This window comes from Gossypium raimondii, chromosome 3 (assembly GCF_025698545.1).
Source record: "Gossypium raimondii isolate GPD5lz chromosome 3, ASM2569854v1, whole genome shotgun sequence".
In the NCBI taxonomy this organism is placed as follows: domain Eukaryota; kingdom Viridiplantae; phylum Streptophyta; class Magnoliopsida; order Malvales; family Malvaceae; genus Gossypium; species Gossypium raimondii.
This window is the reverse complement of record NC_068567.1, coordinates 7,914,012-7,935,810: the sequence shown is the minus strand read 5'-3', so window position 1 is coordinate 7,935,810 and position 21,799 is coordinate 7,914,012. Positions and strand designations below refer to the sequence as shown.

The window sequence follows — 21,799 nt, the reverse complement described above, 5'->3', positions numbered from 1 at the left end:
TAATGAAAGCAATAACTCAAAACCTATCTCCTAAAGAGGAGATTTTCATCAAATGGCTCAAAGATAAATTTTGAGCTCTCTTTCACGAAGTTCTTTGAAGTTATCAGCTCCTGATTCAGCTTCTAAATGGTCGCTCCTCTTCGTTTTAAGACTACGTCACAAGTGAAAGGCATAAAATTAGTGGAATCTCGAAGAATAGAGTAACAAAGGGTGTTTGGTTGCTTGTGAAGGCTTGGAAGGTGTGTCTTATAATAAGGGCAATATATAGAGGTCATCTAGGGCTTGACTTGCAGTGCAAACACGGAGAATATCTCTAAAGATTGCATTGAACCAAGAACAAAAAGTTGTAGAAAATGGCTTGCATGTCGGGCCATAAAGAAGGCATGGTGCGACATAAAGTGAAATTTTGCCTTTATGTTTGCTTCAAAGTGTGTATGTCGCGCCATAAAATGTGTATGGCATGACAAGACAACGGATTCTCAGATTTTCAGATTCAAAATAGGTGTGTCGCGCCATGGGATTGTTATATGATGATATGACTTCAAAGGCTTTCGGTTGTTCGTACTTGACCCCAAATTGCTTCTAGCTCCTCCATTGCTCTCGGAAACCTTTTTTTTTTCTAGTTTTAACATAAGATTAAATATCTAAATCCTAAAATATAACTAATAAAAAAACGAAAAATAAAATTTAAAAGAGAAGTCATTTTTTAGCCCCTAAAGATGAACTTCTAATTGGTCATCGACACTTTAGTCCGTCTTTTGTTCCACTACCGATAAATCTGAACCAGAACCTTTGGTCGATCCCGATGATATCACCTTATCTTCGACCGGCATAACATCCACATCACGAGCCACTTCGTGCTGAATCCGAGCCAGCCCTAAATTATTTTTCGGGATATTATTGTCTCAAGCTTCCTCCCCTCCATGTCGTGAGAAGCTCTGGTTGCCCGAGCTTTATCTTCATCATAGAATGGGAATAAGATAAACTTGTTGATTTTTTTGGTCTGCACCTCATCGGTTATGGCCAGAAAGTCTATCGACTTGTCTACACTTTCATTCAGAAATAGTTTAAGCTCATTTACCTCTAATTTTACCACTACATCTACTTCTATATCTACATCTATGTTAATTGGATTGGAGACATCTTCGGTTATATTCAATTTATTCTCATCTTCGGTTCCAAACTATTGTTAATTTCTAATATTTAATTTCAGATGGTTGTCAGCACTACATTGGTCCTTCGGATTGAAATTGGAAACATCATGTATGACCTCTTCCAATGGAGTCTCTACTTCTATTTTCTTTTACAGTAATTCCTCTAACTGGTCCACCCGCTTTTGAAATTCTTCTAAGTTAGCTTGGAATTGTAGATCACGGAGAAATGACTTATATAAATCTGATTCACAAAGGAGTTCAGATGAATAATCATAATCTCCAAGCGTGTGATCATAATCTGCTGATTTGTTGAGACATTTTGTGTCTAACTTGGCCTTTGTTTATTTCGATATTGCTCAAGCAAGTACCTATGTACATCATCATCCATTATTAAATCCAATTCTTATTGAATAGTTGGGCATGTCACATTCTCCATTGTAACTCCCTTAGTTTGTTGAATCTCCATCCATATCAGATGTATACTTGTTTGGCTTAGGTGAGAGTTCGTTCGAATACTTAGGCTGCTTATATTTGTAATCACGACTCTATTGGTTTTTCGAAAATCTATACAACCAAATCGATTTGGATAGTTCGTACACAGACCTATAAAAATCAATATTCATGATTAAATATGCTAATCAACAAGATAAGTAAAAATAAAAAAAATATTGAAAATAAAAATATTTAATTAACTTTAAAAATTCAAATTAAAAATATTTAGTTATGTACAAAAAATTAGAACATTATCTAGCTTGTTCTTCTTTCGATTTTAATATTATTTTACAATAATCAATCTAATAAAATTTTTGCCGTCGGAATTCTCTGCAACGGCGCCAATAACTTGACTGCCTATAAACGTGTTATCGTTTATAGTATAATATCATACTAAAAATATATATAATTAAATCGGTGGTGTCCACAAACGTATGAGTTAAATTGTAATATAGTAAAGTTTACAACAAAATACTGATAAGTATTCCGAGGATCGTACCCAACGGAATGAAGATTGGAGAAATTATTATTAAATTAATTACATAAAATAATTACTAAGCTAACCGAGTCACGAATTAGTAGTGTTAGCTAACCGAGTCACGAATTAGTAGTGTTAATCCAAATTAAAACATTAATTAAATTAATTAACCTAACTAACCTAATGAAATTTCCTATTCCTAGTGTTGACAATTTGAGTCTCTAACCTATAATTGATTAAATCATAATCATCTAGTTAAATAATTAATTATCCTCGATTGAGTTATTTATCACTCTTAGCTAAGAATATCATTCTGGTCTCATCTTCACTAAGGATTAACGCCTAAGTCACTCTTCCGGTCTCTTCTTAAGAATACGGATAAACTTCCAGTCTTTTTGCTTAGCACAAGTTATACATGACAGGGTACCCTTCCGGTCTCACCTATCTCAATATTCTATCGGGGGCATCACTCTCTTATTTGCTAAGAACTCTTGAATAAATACTCAACTTTAGATAAATAATTACTTAACAGATAAATTAATTTATTAACCAAAACATGCAAGATATGAATAAAACACAATAATATATTTTAATATTTATACAACGATTAATTGGTCAAATCAATAAAATATAAATAAAAGAATAAAAGATAAGAGATAAGAGAATGCTCATGAATAAATATATTAAAATGTGAATGAGAAGCAATCTCCATTCGCAATTATTTTCACATCGGAATAGAAAAGTTTCGATTAAGCGAACATAAAAAAAGAAGAAAATTGAATAGTAAAATTGTGTTTGATGGATGGATGCCCTAATTTGTTTACAAAAGCATCTTATTTATAGGCTAAAATATGTTTACTTTATGCCTGATATGCCCCCGATACTTTGGGTGCAAGTAAGAAATAAAATCTACGAGAATCTGTCAAAATACGATTGCTGATGTCATCATCGCTTGTGACCCAAGTTCAGGCTATGACTCAACACAAGGTGCATGTCGCGTAATAGCAACCATTTTATGGCTTTAGATGTTTTTGTCGTGCTTTCACGGTCGGAGAAGCTCGTGCAACACTCGTGTACACTTAAATACACAAATTAAACCTACCTAAGGCCCATGTCGACCTAATAGGTCATCAACACTCAAAAACATGTTAAAAATACTTATTTTTACTAACTTTTAATCCTAGCTACTAAATACCGAAAACATTATATTGAATTCTAAAAGTGATAGAAAATAAGCTCCTTAAGTATGGAAAAATACCGAAATAACTACTACATTTGACGATAAGCCACTCCCAGAAGATAAAGACATAGATGTGATTGACTGGACTGATAGTACATCAAACTAAACCCAAGTAGAATAGATCCTAGATCCATTTACGGATTTATTCATTTGTGACGTAACTTAATCATGAGTGGATGTTGGACTATGTATGCATGACTCGTATACTTTGATGTAAGGTCAAGCTTGAGTTCAAATAGATAAGGAATTGAAAGCTGGTGTGTTGGGTATACAACTTTTACAATATGTAGTATCATTTACAATAGTGGAATTCATAGCCCCACCAATAGGCAAATGACATCCTCCCATTGACATTACATGATAAATGAAAAGTAAACGTGACCACATGTCGTTTGTCTTTATGATGAATGACTTGATTACTATTTGATAGTAATTGACTTTTTATTAAAGAAGATGTAGTGGTTACCATGAGATAAAATATGATCATATTAGGAGAATAGATTTATCCCAAAGAGATTAAGATATCCTATGAGGGTAACACACTTATGACTAGGTCATTGGATGAGCACTGATTAAGTAGCTTTCGTAATGGTATGCCATTAGGGAGAGCTAGTGGAATGACATCGTGACTAAATGAGTTTATAATTAATAGGTGAAAAGCTGAAACTTCATTATAAATCATTTGACCCCTAATTATATATGTCCAATCGGCCTTTCTGCTAGCTCGTTGAAACTAGAAATGAATTACATGTAACCAAACAAACAAAAAAGGTTGGAAATGATAAAGTTAGAGAAATGAGTCACATTTGCAAATGAATGTGTTTTCTCACTGAGTATAGAAATTGACTTGAGAATTAATTTAAGGTTTTGGATTATTATTTAATGAAATAATTGAAGTTCGAAAATGGAATTAAATTAATTAGTCGTTGTGAATTCGTTGAATATGAAAATTAAATATATTCCCTCATAGATTGTTTTACGGTAAAGTTGTCATGATTTTAACGAAATTAGAGTTGTGTTGAGAAAATTGTTTAATTAGAAAATAAATTATCTAATTAAACTAATTAAATAAATAATTTTATTTTGGAAAATATAATAACATGTATTGAGTTGAATTAAATTATAAAGTGTTAGGTTAAAAATTCAGAAAGCACATATAATTGGACCAAATATAGAATATACCAATTCCCCTCATATTACATGTGAGGGGCGGCAACCCTAGTGTATTTAACTTAAAATCACTCACACTTACCTTTTTTTTTTTTTAGTTATTCACATAAAATCATCCATCCAATTATTCCTAAAATCACCCATCAACCATCATTCTCTTCATACATAAATACAATATTTTCTTTACTCATAACATAGAAAATAATTATACAAAATTAATTCTTACATCCTATCAAATTAAACACTCAAATAAACACAACGTAATAATTTAAACCACTTAGCTTAATTTCTTAACTAAATTCTTCAAATACGCATGTTTTCTCACACTTCCCATCTTCATCTTTAAGCCTAGATACCTTAATTTCCTAATTTCCTTCACTTCCAACTCTAATGTCTTTCTTCTGAAATGATAATCAAACTCTCTAGGATTTTTACTTCACTTTGTTTTTTTTTGTATCTATGAAAATTTCATGAATTTTGAGTGAAAATGATGGATTTAATGGAAAAGAATTAAATTGCACAAAGTGCAATCTTTCTTTCTTTTCCCTTTCATGGTCTTTAGGAGCTTTGTGAAAGTATGTTCTTCATATTTCCTTTATAATTATCATATATATTAAAATAATAAAATATCTATAATAAAATATTATTTAAAATAATAATTAAATAATAAAATATCACCACCATCATAATTATAATCCAAGAGTCTATAATCTTCTCCTTAATCTCCAAGTAAATTCAATGGTCATGATTCATCCATACACCTAAGGGCAATTTAATAATTTATCCAAAAATTATCTTCTTGTGAAATGGCTATTTTGACCTTGACACTTTTTGATATTTACAATTTCGCCATTCACACCTTTGAGAAAAATTAAAAATTTAGTCCCAAGAACTTTTTCCACTTTGATCTCTTAACTTTTGAGTATTTATGACTTGACCTCATTACTTTTCAATTTTTTGCGGTTTAGTCCTTACTTCAAACCATTATCTCATAACATATTACTTGTTTTAACTTCCTTCAATATCCAATACTTATTTCTATTAACAATGATAATTCACATTTTTTTTACTCTAAGAGATCTTAACACATAGATTCCCAAGTTTATATTTCTTAAAACTAAAGGGACTTTAGGGATGTTACGGTTTCAATTTTAATATTAGCCAACAGGTGACAAAAATTGAATAATTGGATGACCTCTATTGTAGTTTACCATTAATTAGTTAATTAATTAATTAAGGATTTTTAATGAAATGAAGGTCGTTTCGTTTTATCCTCACGTTGACATTGATTATTAAAAAACGAGGAAAAAACTTAACATAGGCTTTCTTAGCAGGGAGTACCGACGCGTCTTAGGCCCTCTTTGGATTCTAACGCACTACGGTGCGTTGATAAATTTCCCCTTTATTTTCAATCGGATTGACTGGATTGGGTGGACGACCTTTGGAACATTTTGCTTCAAAGACGGTGAGGAGCTTTCTTGTCTTGGACAACCTTAAGTCGATTGGTGGTAAAAGCTCCGGTTAGGCGATGAACATTTGGGAAGACAATAATACCCATACTTGGCTTGGCTGATGCAAAATACTCAGGCGTATGTATATAAACACACACATTTATAGAAACAGTATATGAACGAACATTGATATTTTATACATGTTATGTTAGACATAAGTGAGAAAACACCCTATATTTTAATCCAATCAACAGCAGTAAATACATAACCATTGATGTTTATAAACAAAGGAAAGAAATTGAAAAACCCAGTAGGTAAATCGTCAACATAGCTGATGAGCATTTTGAGTTTGCTGCCACCTTCAGAAACAAAACAAGAAAAAAAACGAACCTAGGTATGAGGCCAAAGTTGATCAGGAGACACATGGATTGTGCAACCTTCTTTACCCGATTCCCACTCCACAACATGGTGCTTGCTAAGACACCTGATCCAAAGCAAAACCAGAAACAATCCTACTGCCTCAATTTGAAGAAGCAACCGTAAATGGGAATGGGAAATGGGAATGGGAAATGGGAGGAGGGGAATCGATGGAATAGGGGAAATGGGAGGAGGGCACGGTGGAAGAGGGGAAATGGGAATGGAAATGGGAAATGGGAAATGGGAAATGGGAGGAGGGCACGGTGGAAGAGGGGAAGTGGGAATGGGAAATGGGATGAGGGCACGGTGGAAGAGGGGAATCGATGGAAAAGGGAAGATGGGGATGGGGAAATTGCATTGTATTTGTGTATTTTAAAAATAAAAAAATATATGTAGTGTATTTTAAAAATAAAGAAATATATGTAGTGTATTTTAAAAATAAAAAATATATGTAGTGTATTTTAAAAATAAAAAAATATATGTAGTGTATTTTAAAAATAAAAAAAATATGTAGTGTATTTTAAAAATAAAAAAATATATGTACTGTACTCGGTTTATTTGAATTACTTGAAGCATGAAGATCCAATATTTTTCTTGATTCGCATACTAATTTTGAACTTAAATCATGATAATAAAAAATTATGGGATTTGTGAAACAAATTAGGGAAAGATTTCTTGTGAAGATATAGAACAACCCCAAATGTACAGAGAACTTGAACCAGTTGAATCAAAGACTCTAGTGTATTTTAAAAATAAAAATGGCCAATATTAAGAGATATTCCAAGTTATTCATTTGACAAGCAAGTTTTAATAGTTATTGCAACAATTGTTTTGCATAATTACATTCGAAGACATGCTTGGTCAAATGATGAGGATTTTTGAGAATTTGAGAATATCTAGGACATGCCGTCTCTTCAAGCCGGTTTGACAGAGGTGAATCGAGTTCTTCTAATGAGAAAGTGACCTTGAAATCACAATGTTAAGGAAACCATTGTATCTAGTTTAATGAATCAATATTTGTAAACACATTTTGTATCATAACCTAATTTCTAATAATAATGAAACTTGTTATGTCTTATGTTACTATATTTTTTATTAAAATCATCCGTTTAGATACTTCAAAATTTGATCCAAGTATAATGTTATTATTTGTGAAAATAATATTTATCATTGTTATAAAAAAATATTTAATTATAACTATAAAAAAATTAAAAATAATTATCATTTTATCTAATAAATAATTTAAATTAATTATATAAATCATTAAAATATTAGAAGATACATTTTAATATTTTATTAAATAAATTTGCATATTTTAATAATTTTACTGATGTCCTTAATAGTCATTTTTCATTCTCACCTCACCGCTACAACTGCGTTTGAATCCAAACACACACTCCACCATTGTTTCTAATCTCACCGCTACAGTACCCAATCTCACCGCTACAGTAACTAATCTCACCGCCACTGCTGTTTTTAACCTCACCAGAGATAAACACACCGCCCATCCAAACTAGCCCTTAAACAATGGGCCAAAGGCTCAAAACGATGCGTTTACACATCACATTTCGATTCATCTGTTTAGCCTTAAATTCTCAAATTCTCAATGTTGTGCTGTAATACTGCACTTTTCTTTTCGTTCTTTCTTTTTTTCTTTAATTTTTGGTTGTTGAATGGAATTTTTTTGTTGGTTACCCAAAACAATACAGAATTAACATTTACTAAAACCCCAAAAAGAAAAAATGGCGACGGTGCTCTCGCTTCACGATCGAGGAATATTGACGGCTGTGAACAGTGGAGCATCGAGTCTATCGTTCGTTGGATCCGGATTCATCGTGCTTTGTTACTCCCTCTTCAAGGAACTTCGCAAGTTCTCCTTCAAGCTCGTCTTCTACCTTTCTCTCTCTGTAATCTTTCTTCCTTTCCTTAAATTTCAAGATTTTACTAGTACTGAAGTAGTTACAACTTGCAACTGGTTGTTTTGTTCATTGTTCAACGAATCATGATGGATATAGGATCAAGAATGTTCGTATACTTGTTTTGTTCAATTCAATAGATTACGGTTGAAGACCCAATTTATGTGTGCAGCGCGCGAATCTAGGAAGGAAAACTTGTGATGTTGTTCCATTATTATTTTTCTCTTAAACCTCGGAATCTGATCTGATATGCTTCTTACCCATTTCTCCCTCCGTTTCCTTTTTTGGATCGCCGCAGGACATGCTTTGCAGTTTCTTTAACATGGTCGGGTATGGTATTCCCCCCCACGCAATCAATTTCCATTTGCATCTATTCTGTTCTAGTATTTACTGGGGATTTGGGACTTCCAATGTACTAAAACAAATTGATATATTCATTGTATAGATCTGTTTTTTAATGCAGGGACCCGTCAAAAGGTTTCTTTTGTTATGCTCAGGGCTACACCACGCATTTCTTCTGTGTCGCTTCCTTCCTCTGGACAACAACTATTGCTTTTACTCTTCATCGAACTGTTGTTAGACACAAAACTGATGTTGAAGATTTGGAGGCTATCTTTCACTTGTATGTTTGGGGTATGATAATATTTACATGTTTTCCTGTTTCTATTTCTAATTTCTTGTTACTACTTATCTTCATTCTACATGGTGCTTCACACTTGTCATTTCCTTTTCTGGTTCCTTCTCCATCCTTTAGTGCTATTTACCAGTTTTTTATATTGGACATCGATTACTTCCTGCAGGAACTTCGCTGGTTATGACTGTCATACGTTCTATTGGTAATGACCACACGCATTTGGGAGCATGGTGTTGGGCACAAACAGGTCGCACTGGAAAGGCAAGTGAAAATTAGCATTGTCCGTCAGATTGTCCTGTTGGATATAGTCTTACTAGATCCAACTTTGTCTTCAAGCACTTGGTTTCTATAAGGGTTTCATGTTTCCTTGCCTTGTTTTCTCACCCTTTCTGAATGTAGCTTTTGAGTTGCTGTGTCTAGACAATAATGTGTTCTATATTCTTTTATACATACTAATTAAGCATGGAAATAATGAGGTTAAGAAAAAAAATTTGACCTGTAATTATCTTATGATAAATATAGCATGATTTTTTAGCATTATAGATTATCTGACGTATTTGGAATATCTATGCAGGCAGTTCATTTCATAACGTTTTATGTCCCACTATGGGGTGCAATTCTTTACAATGGTTTTACATACTTTCAAGTGATACGCATGCTGAATAATGCCACCCGTGTATGTTTGCTATTATCTTTATCTAATATTTTCATAATTTTAATCTGACACACTTGTGCAACTCCAAGCAAGGTCACATGTCTACTATCTTTGGAAATTTTAGATGGCAGTTGGCATGTCAGATCGTGCATACCAGTTTGATTCAAGGACAGACACGAAGGTAATTCTATTCTCAGCAGAGCATATGATAGATTAAAAGTTAAAGATATGAAACATACAAATCAAATGGTGCTTTTCTATTTTTTTGTTGCTCTTGACTGCTTGAATGCAAATGCCTGATCATTCATGTATTTATGTTCTTCTCCACCTTGATTATTATACCTTGTAGTCCTAATTTGTTTCTATGATTCTGATGATTACATGTCTTCATTTCCCAGAGAAAAGTTATGCCATTTTGGTTTCTTTGCAACTTAAAAAATATATTAAATATTGTATGAAACTGTAATCCTCGATAAAATATTAGCCTATTTCCATTTATTTCAGACTGCTGCGTAATTACAGCTCTACTTTTTCAGGTTTCTGCCCTAGTTTGAAATAGAGTTGGCCTTAGCTGTTTCCTGCTTTCATGGTTCTTTACTGCCTTTTCTACTGTCTTTGAGATTTCCCTGTCAAAGCCATAGGAGTTATTCATAATTCATTGGAATAAACTTGTTTCTGCTTCTTTCCTCTATTACCTTTAAGCATTGTTAAGTTAAATTAAGTCTATTTGCCATTTATTTTATTTTTCCATAGGCTTTGAACCGGTGGGGTTACTATCCACTGATCCTAATTGGATCATGGGCATTCGGCACAATCAATCGCATCCACGATTTTATTGAGCCTGGCCACAAGATCTTTTGGCTCACATTTCTTGATGTTGGGACAGCTGGACTTATGGTAATGGTTTCGGAAACTATCAATACCTATATGTGTATGCCTGTATCTTGTTATTTTGTTTGTTAGTATAGTAATTAAATCTCACTTGCAAAACATGTTCTCACTACATATTATGAGCTTTTCTTGTTTTCTTTTTCTTTTCTTTTTTTTTTCTTTTTTTGGGGTTGGGGGGTTGGGGTGGGGGACCAAATAAGCAAAATTGAGCATGCTCAATTTAGAAAGAACTGTTTTGTTCCACTATGGAAACTAACCCAAGTTTCCAAGTAATGTCTTGGGTGGAAATTTCTTTTCTTTTCACTTTTTTTGTTTTAGGTTAAGCAATTTATGTAACATTAATAGGGCCATAGTGAAAATCTCTTGTATCTAGCCAGGCCCTAATGGATAATTGTAGGTTACTTCGAAGTGGGATCCAAATTTTGTTATCTCTAACTTGTCTGATGGAAGTGTCGTTGAATTAGTGTGGTACAAAGAATGAAGCACTTGTTCTTCATTGTAAAGCGTCTTTGAGAAACTGATTTTGCTGCTGTTGTTTATCTATTTTAGGGCCTTTTCAACTCAATAGCCTATGGTTTGAATGCTTCAGTAAGGCGAGCAATTTCTGAAAGACTGGAACTGTAAGTAGCAAATTCTGAATTTCTTATACATTGCTTGATAGGATCTGTGAGGACTTCTCCATGTATAATATTTAGACCACTCAATATATTGAACTTAATCACATTTGACATTTTGTGCAATCCTCTGCAATTTTTTACCATGGATTAATAATTACACCTGTCCAAAGACCAGGTTATCTATTGGGTTGAGTCTTGGACACTATTTTCAAGCCTGGGCCTTGCTTGGGATTTTTTTTGGTCCTGTAAGACCCAACGAGCTAGTTGCGGTCTTGGGCAAAGGATTTAAAAAGCCAGCCAAGCCTATAACCTGCTCCATGGACAAATCTAGTAGCGTTGTACTGCTAGAAATCATGTCACCGATATTTTCTTGGTTTATGAGTAAGGGTAAATTGTAATGAAGAAATGCGAGACCACATAGCAGGTGAACTTTAAATATTGATTGATAGCGGCTTCTCCTCCAGGTTTTAAAACATTGGATATCTGCTAGGAAATATGATAGAAACCAAGAAGCATCTTTTAGGTGTAGTTGCTTTTATTTTTGGTGTTTGCTGCTTTTGCAATAGTTATTTTCAGTGGAAGAATGAGTGGTTGCATCCTTCACCAGGTTTTGGCCAGAAAGACTTAAGAGATGGTTCCCCAACAGTTCAAGACATAGAAACCAACAGCAACAGAGTGAATTGGTCTCCCTTAAAGTTCAGGACCAGCAATAACTGGCAGTTGGACATTTGCTCTTACCAAAACATCAAGTGCGTTGCTAGCTTTGTCACAGTTTTGTAGATATTCCTTCTTTAAATTGTTGGGAGACAATTGAAGCTGGTGTTCGAGTGAAAACTATAATCGGATTGGATCATTTCTTACCTTGACACTTCACAAGACTGATGCAATAGGAGGCAGCATCTGTAATTTTGAAATAGACCACGGCCACAAATGGGCGTCTCGCAATGTGGCCCTTATTTTTTAGCTAATAGTGTCTCGTGCTTAGTTGTTCATATGCTGTTGTGCCCTGTTAGTTGATTGGTTAACAATTGTGTGAAGTTGGGATTGAAGTAAGTTTGTTCGTTTGATCAATCAATCGATTAATGATTCTTGTATGATTCTGGTACATTGTTATCATCAAATTCTAGTATAAAATTGTTTAAAGCTTCCGCTGTTTATTTATTTTTCAGCAAGACTACCTAGACCTTGGCCTTTACATCTAAAGGCTGCATGCCTTTGCTATACCAGGATTCAGTATAAGGAACTTTGAAGTTGACACCTTGTAAGCCCATAAACAGCTAACAAAATCTCAATCTATTTCTTTTCTGACTAATTCAGATGTTTTTCAAACTTTTAAGGTTTTGTTGAGTTGAAATTAATAAAAGGGAAGCTTACATTTGGTGATAGTATGATGTCTACCAAAGCTAGTTGTCGGGCAATCTGAAGGAAGCAGTAGGTGCTCTTGATTATATTTGACATACACAAGGCAAAGGCCATGTGGTGGGGCAGACAAGGCGTATTTGGCCAGCTCTCTGCGGTCTAGAGTTGCCAAAATCTTTGGAACAATCTCTGTAGGAATTGCTTCCTTTCCAATTTGAATCAACAAAGCAACCTACATAACTCACAAGTTAGAATCAAGAAAAGTAACACCTATTCAAGTGAAAGATGATAGACCCAGAGCAAATTTCCTCTCCACGAGCTTAAAAAATTGAAATGTAAGTTACTCCTAGTTAACTCATATTCAAGTGTAAAAACAACTCAAAGGTGACCTATTTTATTTTGCAACAACTCACCATGTTTCGAACTTGTCGATACAAAAAACCGGAACCTTCAACCTCCAGCTGTATAAGAGGCCCCTGTACAACAAACCAGTAAAGGGTCACAGGATCGCTGAGAGGGTAATAAGGAAACAAACTGGTTTCAAATTGAGCTAGTAAATCAACGATAGCTAGAAGCTAAAGTTCTAAGAATGAACTGGTTTTTGAAGGAACATAAAGTATTACAGGGACCAGCAATTACCATTTCAATGACATCAAAGCGGAATATTGTCTTCACAGGATCTGGAACTCGATCATTACGTGAAGCATTAACGAAAGCTGAGAAGTCATGCTTTCCGATAAACATTTTTGCTGCTTCTCTCATGGCTGCGGTATTGAGTTTATAAACACTATGATAAACATAATGACGCTGAAATGGATCCATGATGGTGTCATTATAAATCTTGTAGTGGTAAACCTTGCTTTTTGCTGAAAACCGAGCATGAAATTCAGGTGTTGCGGCACTGATCTCTCTAACCCTGATGTCAGAAGGAAGAAGCCCGTTTAGAGCAGCGTGAATGGTCTCCAAGCTGTCATAATTGAAAGGTGTAATGAAGTGTGCCACCTGAAAATCTTAATTGACTGTAAGTTTGGGAGTTATTGATGGATGCTTGCCAAATCCTCATACAAGTAAGAAAGTCAGACCTGACCCCAGGCGTGAACTCCCGTATCTGTCCTACTAGCACCAACAAAGTGGAGACACTCCCGCTCGAGCTTTGTTATTTGAATTAAAGCCTTTTCTACAATGCACTGTATAGTTGGTGGTGAAACTTGAAATTGCCAACCTGAAATAGATGGTGATGCTCAATATTCAAGATGTAAAGACACTGAAACCTTGCTATCAATCAAAGGTGTTAAAGCATGTTTTAAGGCCATTGGATTTTGTAAAGAAGGATTGTCATTCATTAACATACTTGAAAACATGATATTTTAAAACTGCAAATTTTCTAACTGCAGTAGAATCCAAGAATCAGGCATAGCATCAGATGGAAATATTAAAACAAAGTTCACAATGAATAAATGAAATCTTGTAAATTTTACATTTAAGGGCAAAAATGTTTCTTCTTTTGGCTGTTGGGGCATAAGATGCTTGTTACACCCCGCTATGATTGCCCAGATGGTCAAGTCCCAAAGCGGTACAAATAGACCCCCCAAGGGGATTCCTCATAAGAGCCCCTCGGCTTGCAACTTTCTTGACAAGTGGACCCAGTTATTAACAGCCATATCAGATCTCTAATACCATGTCCCATATGAGATAACTTAGGGCACATCATACTGCCACTCTACCTAAGCCTATGACATAAGGCCACTTGCCCTTGACCCGCCAATAGTGGGATCCTAAGGAGAAAACCAAGTAACCAACATTCTCCAGCCTATCTCAACTCCTTCCTACCAATCCAGCCACCCTACTCGGTGGCTCTCCGCCCTGTCCTGAACAGGGTGAGCCATTTATCCATCCTTGCACCAACAGTGCTAATCCTAAATTTAGATAGAGCAGAAAATCCAAGTTTTCTTCTTGTGGCAATGAAACAAATTGGCTCTTAGCTCTTAAGATTAAAACAAGTGGATGGGTTCATGTTAAGGTAGCAAATTCAAAGAACAAGGGCAGAGAAAGATGCTGCATTTATGGAGAAAACCCACCCACAAGATAACTCAAGGAAGATATCAATGCCAATGCCAATGCCAATGCTAATGCTGCCATATGAACTTCCACCAGAGCTTATCTCAACTTTAAGGAAAAAAAAAACACTTTCCAGAGTATAGATTAGGAGTATTAATTAGTTATTAATTATTTTATAAAGAAAAAACCAATCAGCAGAATGTGAGAGTGATGAATGATAATCTACAAGGGGGCTGTGAAATACATGCAGAGATACATAGATAAGAAAAAGAAGGGAAAGCAAACCAGCATAGCGGGTGCCGTCATAAGCTATAAGCAAACGCCACTTGTAGTGGGGAAGATTAACAATACTGCTGCTGGGCTTCACCATTGCCAAGTGGTTACCATCTTCCACCTACAATTGCAAACAAGAAGAAAGAAGAAATGGGTTTATTTTATTTATGCAAAAGAAGAAGAAGAAAGATTTGAGTTACATACAGGTAGAGGTAGAGAAGTAGAATTGGAGGAAGAAGAAAGATGCCCATTTGCAAAGAGAGGAGATGAAAGGCCTAAAGCTCCTCCACCACTCCCCATATTTTCCCTCTCTCTTCCTCTCTCAAAAACTCTCCTTAATCTATGTATAGAATTTGGATACACAATCCTTCCAGAAAATGAAAAAGGATCACACAGAACCTTACGGCGTCGTTTTAACTAATCCCTTTGGCTCAAGCTTCAAGATTTAAGTATATTTTGTTTCTTTTTAACCTTTGAAAATTCTACCCAAGATCACTCAATAATTAGTAAGTTTATGTTTTAACTACTTAACTTTAAAAAGTTACAAAATGACCAGTAAACTATTTGAAAGTTTTCATTTAAGTCATTAAACTATTAGAATGTTTTTACTTAAGTCATTGGACTACTAAGTTTTTTTTAAAAGTTAAGTTAGTGAGCTCCAAGCGACGATTTGATGATCTATATGAAGGATCAATACCCAATAATGAGTAAAAAAACAGACCTTAGATCCAAGATAATTTGACGATCAACGTCAAATATCAGAGAAGAAAATTATTTGAATTTTGGTTCATGGATTCATGACGTTCAAAGTTTTTTTTGTGACAAAAAATGGAATTGCTGAAGAGAATTGAAAGAGAGCTTTTAGTTGGTGCCAACAAAGAAACCATACAACAATGGAAATTAAATATTTTAACTACTCTCCTGTTAGTTGTCGTTAGATGAATGACGGGTAGCTGCCATGGGATTTTTTATATTGATCTATTAACAAATTTAGCCATCTCATGTTTAAACATTCTATCAATTTGATTCTAAATATAAAAAATGCAATAAATTTGACCCTCGATATTTACAAAATGATAAATTTTAATTTTTTAAAATTTTGTAAATTTAACCTTAAATATTTACAAAATATACTTTAAAAACAAAATTGCATCATGGGGGTGCAAATTTTTAAAAAGGGCATACCCTCACAATCATTCCAAAAAAAATCCAAAGACCAGAACCAAACTAGGCAGTGGCGAAACGAAAGAAGAAGAATTGCCAGTTTTGAATTCCTTAAGCTTAATTTGTTTTTGCAATCTAGACCCAACTGGTTCAGCATACCCAAGCTCAAATCAACTTCCACTTCACTCCTCGATCCATCAACAACCACTGTCCAATTGGTCTTCTCGGTATTGACGATCAACGGTTTCCCACATTTCAAGATTTTGACCTAGCCTGTCATGTAATACGAGCCAAAATGAATACCAAGCAAAATGATGTGTTTTGCTTTAGTGATACGACGCACAGAAGACTCAATGATACGAAGTGTTTCATCCAACAATTTTCTTTTACGTTTTATTTTCTTTTTGCTGTTATATTTTGTTGTTATCTTTCCTTATATATGTTTTTTTGCTTTTGGCTAAGGTCATTGAGTGGTTAATGAAAATATTTAAGGAATTATTCTCTCTCTCTCTTTTTTTTTTCCTCTATTCTTCTTCCTTCTTCTTAAACTCTTCCTCTCCTCTTTGGAATTTCTCTTTTCCTTTCCTTCTTTCTCTGTTGTTTTTGGCTTCTCGATTTCTGTTCGTAACAAAAGGGTCATTTTACCAAACTAGTCCAAAAAAATATTATATTTACAAAAATAACTCAGATTTAAAAACAATCACCAAAATAACCTAAAAGGAACAGTAAAATTGGGTTGTGTCCTGTCAATGGCCGGAACCCACTCGTATTTTGCACCCATAATTACCTAATAATTGTGTCAGACTTAAAAAAATTAATTTTTGGGTTACGGCTCATCAATGGCCGAACCCATGTATTTTTTTTATAATCTTGATATCTGAAGAAGGAGAAAAAGAAAAGGAAAAAAATTTTGGTCTTGGTTGTCAATGGCGACACCCAAGACAAATTAAATTTTTTTCGTGTTAGAATCGGATATCGATATCTGAAAAAGTAAAAAAATATTTTTTGGGTCTTTGGCTTTGTCAATGGCCGACACCCAAGATACAAATTAAATTTTTTTAGTGTAGAATTAGATATCGATATCTGAAAAATAACTTTTTTAATTTGTCTTTGGTGCAAACCATTGATGACAAAGACCCAAAATTTTTTTTTATTTTTTCAGATATCTTGATATCTCGATTCGACACAAAAAAAGAATTTTTTAATTTGTCTTGGTGTCGGCCATTGATAGGCCAACAACCAAATTTTTTTACTTTTTCAGTATCTTGATATTTGATTCGACGAAAAAAGAATTTTTTAATTTGTCTTTGGTGCCGACAATTGTGAGCTAGCACCAAAAAAAATAAATTTTTAACTTTTTCAGATATCTTGATATCGATTCGACACGAAAAAAATCAAAAATTTTTATTCTTGTTGGGTGCTTACCATTGATGTGCCGACACCCAAAATTTTTTTCCTTTTTCTTTTTTCTCCTTCTTCGTAAATACATGGGTTCCGGCCATTAACAGGCCAAAACCCAAAAAATTAATTTTTTTAAGTCTGACACAATTATTAGGCAATCATGGGTGCAAAATACGAGTGGGTTCCGGCCATTGACAGGCCACACCCAATTTTACTGTTCCTTTTAGGTTATTTTGATGATTTTTTTAAACCTGGGTTAGTTTTGTAAATATAATATTTTTTGGACTAGTTTGGTAAAATGGCCTAACAAAGGTATTAGAGCTTCACCCGGTCCGTCATGGCTAGTGATGAGTCAAATCGGACCCTCCTAATCACAATCCATCATATGCTTTATCCTATTACTGTGGAAGTGCTCCACCAAGTTTTTTCACCTCATGAATCTGTGGAGAAGATCGTCACATTTCAAATGTCGATTAGCTTTCAAGTCTTGATCCCATTTGAAGGACACTTGTAGGCTATCTTAGCTAGAATTTCTCCACAGGGTCGTAATATTTATGATGATTGTTGCCAGCTTGATATACAGTTTTATGATGCTGGTGTGGCGATCTAAGGAACATGTGGGGGCCTTTGGCGATACCCCAAACACCGATTTCCAAATCTAAAAATGGTGATGTGGATGGTGGTGTGGTGGAGGTAAAAAGGCTTGATAATCCTAGTTCTTCACCGTCCGATTTGACACCATGGTACTGAGTGACACGGATGAGTACAACACGTTTCTTAAGAACAAGCTCCATCAAGTTTGAGTAATTGTTGTTCTTTTTTAAGCATCGGCTATGAAGGTAGAAGGTTCGTTTGCGCAAGTCGAAATTCAAGCGCTTCAATCGGAGCCGATATTTAAGGTTCATCCGTTACAGGAATAGGGTGAACCTAATGATGGTATTTCGACTGTTTCAACTACACAAAAAATGTTAGGGTCACGAGTGAGGCAAGCCATAGTTAGGACAAATGATAAATGTGCAGTGATGGGTAAGGTTCCTCCAAATGAATATTCCTTCATTAGAGTGCCAGTAGCAAACGATCCAGTTGATGATTTCAATGGGATTTTAGAAAGTGAGCTATTCAAGAGTTCATCTATTGTCTATGCTTGTTGCAGTCCACGCATACCTAAAGCAAGTGTGGTTTTGTTAGAAAATTGTGCACTATTCTTCTTTGATTTAGTTTCTTATGTTAATTGTCAGAAACTCAATGGCTACGTTAAAAGGAGTAAACTTAGAGTTTTATGGGATGATTCGAGTGGTGTAGAGAATTATAAATGGTTGGGTATTGAGTTCAATTGGCATCTTAGGATTTTAGTTGTTGCCCGATTAGATGTTGTTTTGTTACTTGATTTTAGGCATGATTAGTGTAATGTAATTTGTTTAGCTAAGATTGAGATGTTGAACCCATATGTTGTATTTGATGATGATCAGTTCCTAGCATTTTTTAGAGCAGAAGCTGATGGGTTTCAGTTTGTTTTAGCTTCTAAAATTTTATTGCTTCTTTGCGATGTGCGTAAGCCAATGATGCCATTGTTGTGTTGGGTTCATGATCTAGATAATCCATGCTTCATTAATGTGATTAGGTTATCAGAATTAAGGTTACAACGTAGGGATAATACATATCAGTGGGCAACTGAATTAAGTTTTTTCATAATATTGGGATCATTTTGGAATTGTGAGTTCATATTGTTTTGTTATGGCCCTCTTTCAACTAATGAAGGATCTATTGCTACAGAAATTTCAAAGTTTTACAAAACTTTTTTGAGCAAGGATCTCTCGAAGTTGGTGTGCGAGTCAGATAAATTTTGTGGGTTAATTTTGATTAGGCTAATGTCTTCAGGAAAGATTGAAGTTCAACGATATTGTGCCTCATGAGATTTGGTGCAGAATTTTGATGTAGCTCATAGAGAACCATTGTTCAATTTTAAGGATAGCTTACTATATTCCTCGGGTGACGATGAATATGAATTTCCTAAAAGTTTTAAGTATTTGAACCTTGACTATATTTGTGGTTATTTGAATGATAATCTTGCAGAAAGCCTAAGCTCTAGGATGCAAAAGTCCCATAAGGATTTTCAGCAGATGGAATCTATTAACCTAGACTTTCATGAAATTTTGTATGAGAAGTTGACGGTGTGCGGATTTGGTCAATTCAGATCCTCTCTTGCACTTTTTATTCTCTTCAATAACATTAGCTTACCAACAAGTATATGCGGAGGTGCTTCGAGCTAAATGTGGGCAACCTTCCCTTGGAAACTTTTACTACTAGCTTTCTCTAACTATCCTAAGCCACTTGATGTGCCCTTCGATGACATGACCATGCCTCTAGAATTTTCAGTTGTTCCAGACCTACCTCAGTTGCCTCCATTCTATTAGGGAAGCCTTCATGCTGCAACACTAAGTGGTCGCATAAAATGCAGCCTAATGATTCACTTGTGGGTCATGTTCTTCCTCTCCCCATTTTACTTGCACTTCACGAGTTTTGTAATGGCTGTCCTGATTTAGAGAAAATGTATGGATTTTCATTAGATGTGGAGTTTGGCTTTAGGTTCAATGAAGTCATGCAGGTTACTACAGAAATGGTTGTATCAGATTTTTGCTTGCTTAACAATGATGAAACTGTCTCTCTTGCTTATGACAAGGACGAGATGTGGGCTAACTCTCAAAGGCCAAAACAATTCCTTTTATATCATCTAGTTGTAGGCGAGGCACGTGGAAACCAAATTTATAACGATGTGAAATTTACTACCATGATTACCAAAGTGCATAAGGTTACTGATCCAAATGACACAATGGACAGTAGTGTTGGGTTAGAACTTTTTGATGATATATGTCCCATTGAATTCAAGTTTGATGTTCCTGTCATGAACTTTGTGTTGACGGATGCCTTATGCTCCATTATTTATGGTTATCCTATTGAAAAAATTTAGGCACTTTTCCTCACTTTGATCCTTGAGGACAATGATCATTTTGAGGTAGAGGTATTTGATATGAGCCAAAATGAATACCAAGCAAAACGATGTGTTTTGCTTTAGTGATACGGCTCGCAGAAGACTTGATGATACGGAGTGTTTCATCCAACAATTTTTTTTGCCATTATCTTCTCTTATATATGTTGTTTTGCTTTTGGCTGAGGTCATTGAGTGGTTAATGAAAAGTGTTGAGGAATTATTCTCTCTCTATTTTGTTTATTCTTCTTCCTTCTTATCAAACTCTTCCTCTCCTCTCTCGAATTTCTCTCTTCCTTCCCTTCTTTCTCTGTCATTTTTGGCTTCTCGATTTCTGGTCATAACATTATGGTGGAGAATTGTGGTTGCCATTGGATTTTAGAATGAGAAACCAACAACTGATGGGAAACAATGAAGGAGAATTCCAATCAAACTTTTTTTAAGAAAATTAAATTAGAAATAATTCGAGCAAGATTTGAATTTTTTATTTTTATGAATTATATATCTTTTAAATTTTTATCTATTTTATTTAATGTATATATTATTTTTTGCATATATTTAAACTTAATGTATTTATTGATTTTTATATATTATTTTATTATAATTTCATTACTTTTTATAATCTTCTAATTTTTAAAAGAATTTTATTTTATAATTTTATATAAAGTCAAGTGGAACTTGACAAAAGTATAAAAATTAAGGATTAAATTTAAAATATGTTTTGTAAATGTTGGGGACTAAGTTTATTAAAATTTTTAGAATTTGTAATAAAATGACAAATTCTTTAAACATTGATGACTAAACTTATTATTAGACCAATAAAATGCCCATGTTTCGCTTCCTTTCACTCACTTAAGGACAACTAATGAGAGAGTAGCTAAAATATTTGATTTCAAAAATTTAGTAACTAAACCGAAAAAATTTAGAAATTTAATTGATTTTTGAGTTTTTAAAAGCTTTTATGCTATTTTTTAAAAAATATCACGTGCCTCAGTTTAATTAAAATTTTTATGGAATCATCAATACAGCATTCCAATTTCAATTGTTAATTTAAAGGGACAAAATTTAAAATAACATATAAACTTTAATTTAATATTTAAGTTGATACTTGAATGTTAATTTTGTGTAATTATATATATGATATTTAGTCATATACATAACTTTTTAATTTGGTTCAATTTTATACATTTAAAAAAATACATCAATTTATTTATTTATTAAATAAATATAATTATTTGTGTATGTGGTAGGTAAACATAAAATGGTTCTATATTAATGATTATGTTAGTGATCTAAGAAAATTGAATCAAATGAAAATTTCATGTACAAAATTACACAAAATCAAAGTCTATGCATTGCACATTTAATCAAAACTCCTGTATAATTTTGAGATTTGTCTCTATAGTTTTTATACATTAACCAAAGAACAAAGAGAAAAGTAAA

At 34.0% G+C, this 21,799-nt stretch overlaps 2 protein-coding genes across 3 annotated transcripts; one reads left to right on the top strand and one right to left on the bottom strand.

Moving 5' to 3' along the window:
• Window positions 1–8,016: 8,016 nt before the first annotated feature.
• On the top strand, window positions 8,017–12,258 carry LOC105796976 (G-protein coupled receptor 1). Its single transcript, XM_052628077.1, has 9 exons — window positions 8,017–8,309; window positions 8,617–8,648; window positions 8,782–8,951; window positions 9,119–9,217; window positions 9,531–9,628; window positions 9,732–9,788; window positions 10,361–10,504; window positions 11,048–11,118; window positions 11,723–12,258. The coding sequence occupies exons 1-9, from the start codon at window positions 8,145–8,147 to the stop codon at window positions 11,826–11,828; spliced, it is 942 nt and encodes a 313-aa protein (XP_052484037.1). The 5' UTR covers window positions 8,017–8,144; the 3' UTR covers window positions 11,829–12,258.
• A 135-nt stretch (window positions 12,259–12,393) lies between these two features.
• LOC105796974 (uncharacterized) lies at window positions 12,394–15,166 on the bottom strand. Of its 2 annotated transcripts, XM_012626851.2 has the most exons (7): window positions 15,010–15,024; window positions 14,818–14,926; window positions 14,553–14,640; window positions 13,557–13,696; window positions 13,114–13,476; window positions 12,888–12,950; window positions 12,394–12,706 (listed from the first exon to the last, which is right to left on the bottom strand). In XM_012626851.2, the coding sequence occupies exons 3-7, from the start codon at window positions 14,611–14,613 to the stop codon at window positions 12,470–12,472; spliced, it is 864 nt and encodes a 287-aa protein (XP_012482305.1). In that variant the 5' UTR covers window positions 14,614–14,640; window positions 14,818–14,926; window positions 15,010–15,024; the 3' UTR covers window positions 12,394–12,469. The 2 variants fall into 2 exon arrangements, with proteins under 2 accessions (XP_012482305.1, XP_012482304.1); XM_012626850.2 differs by lacking the exon at window positions 14,553–14,640 and having other exon boundaries at window positions 15,010–15,166.
• Between the last annotated feature and the right edge of the window lie 6,633 nt (window positions 15,167–21,799).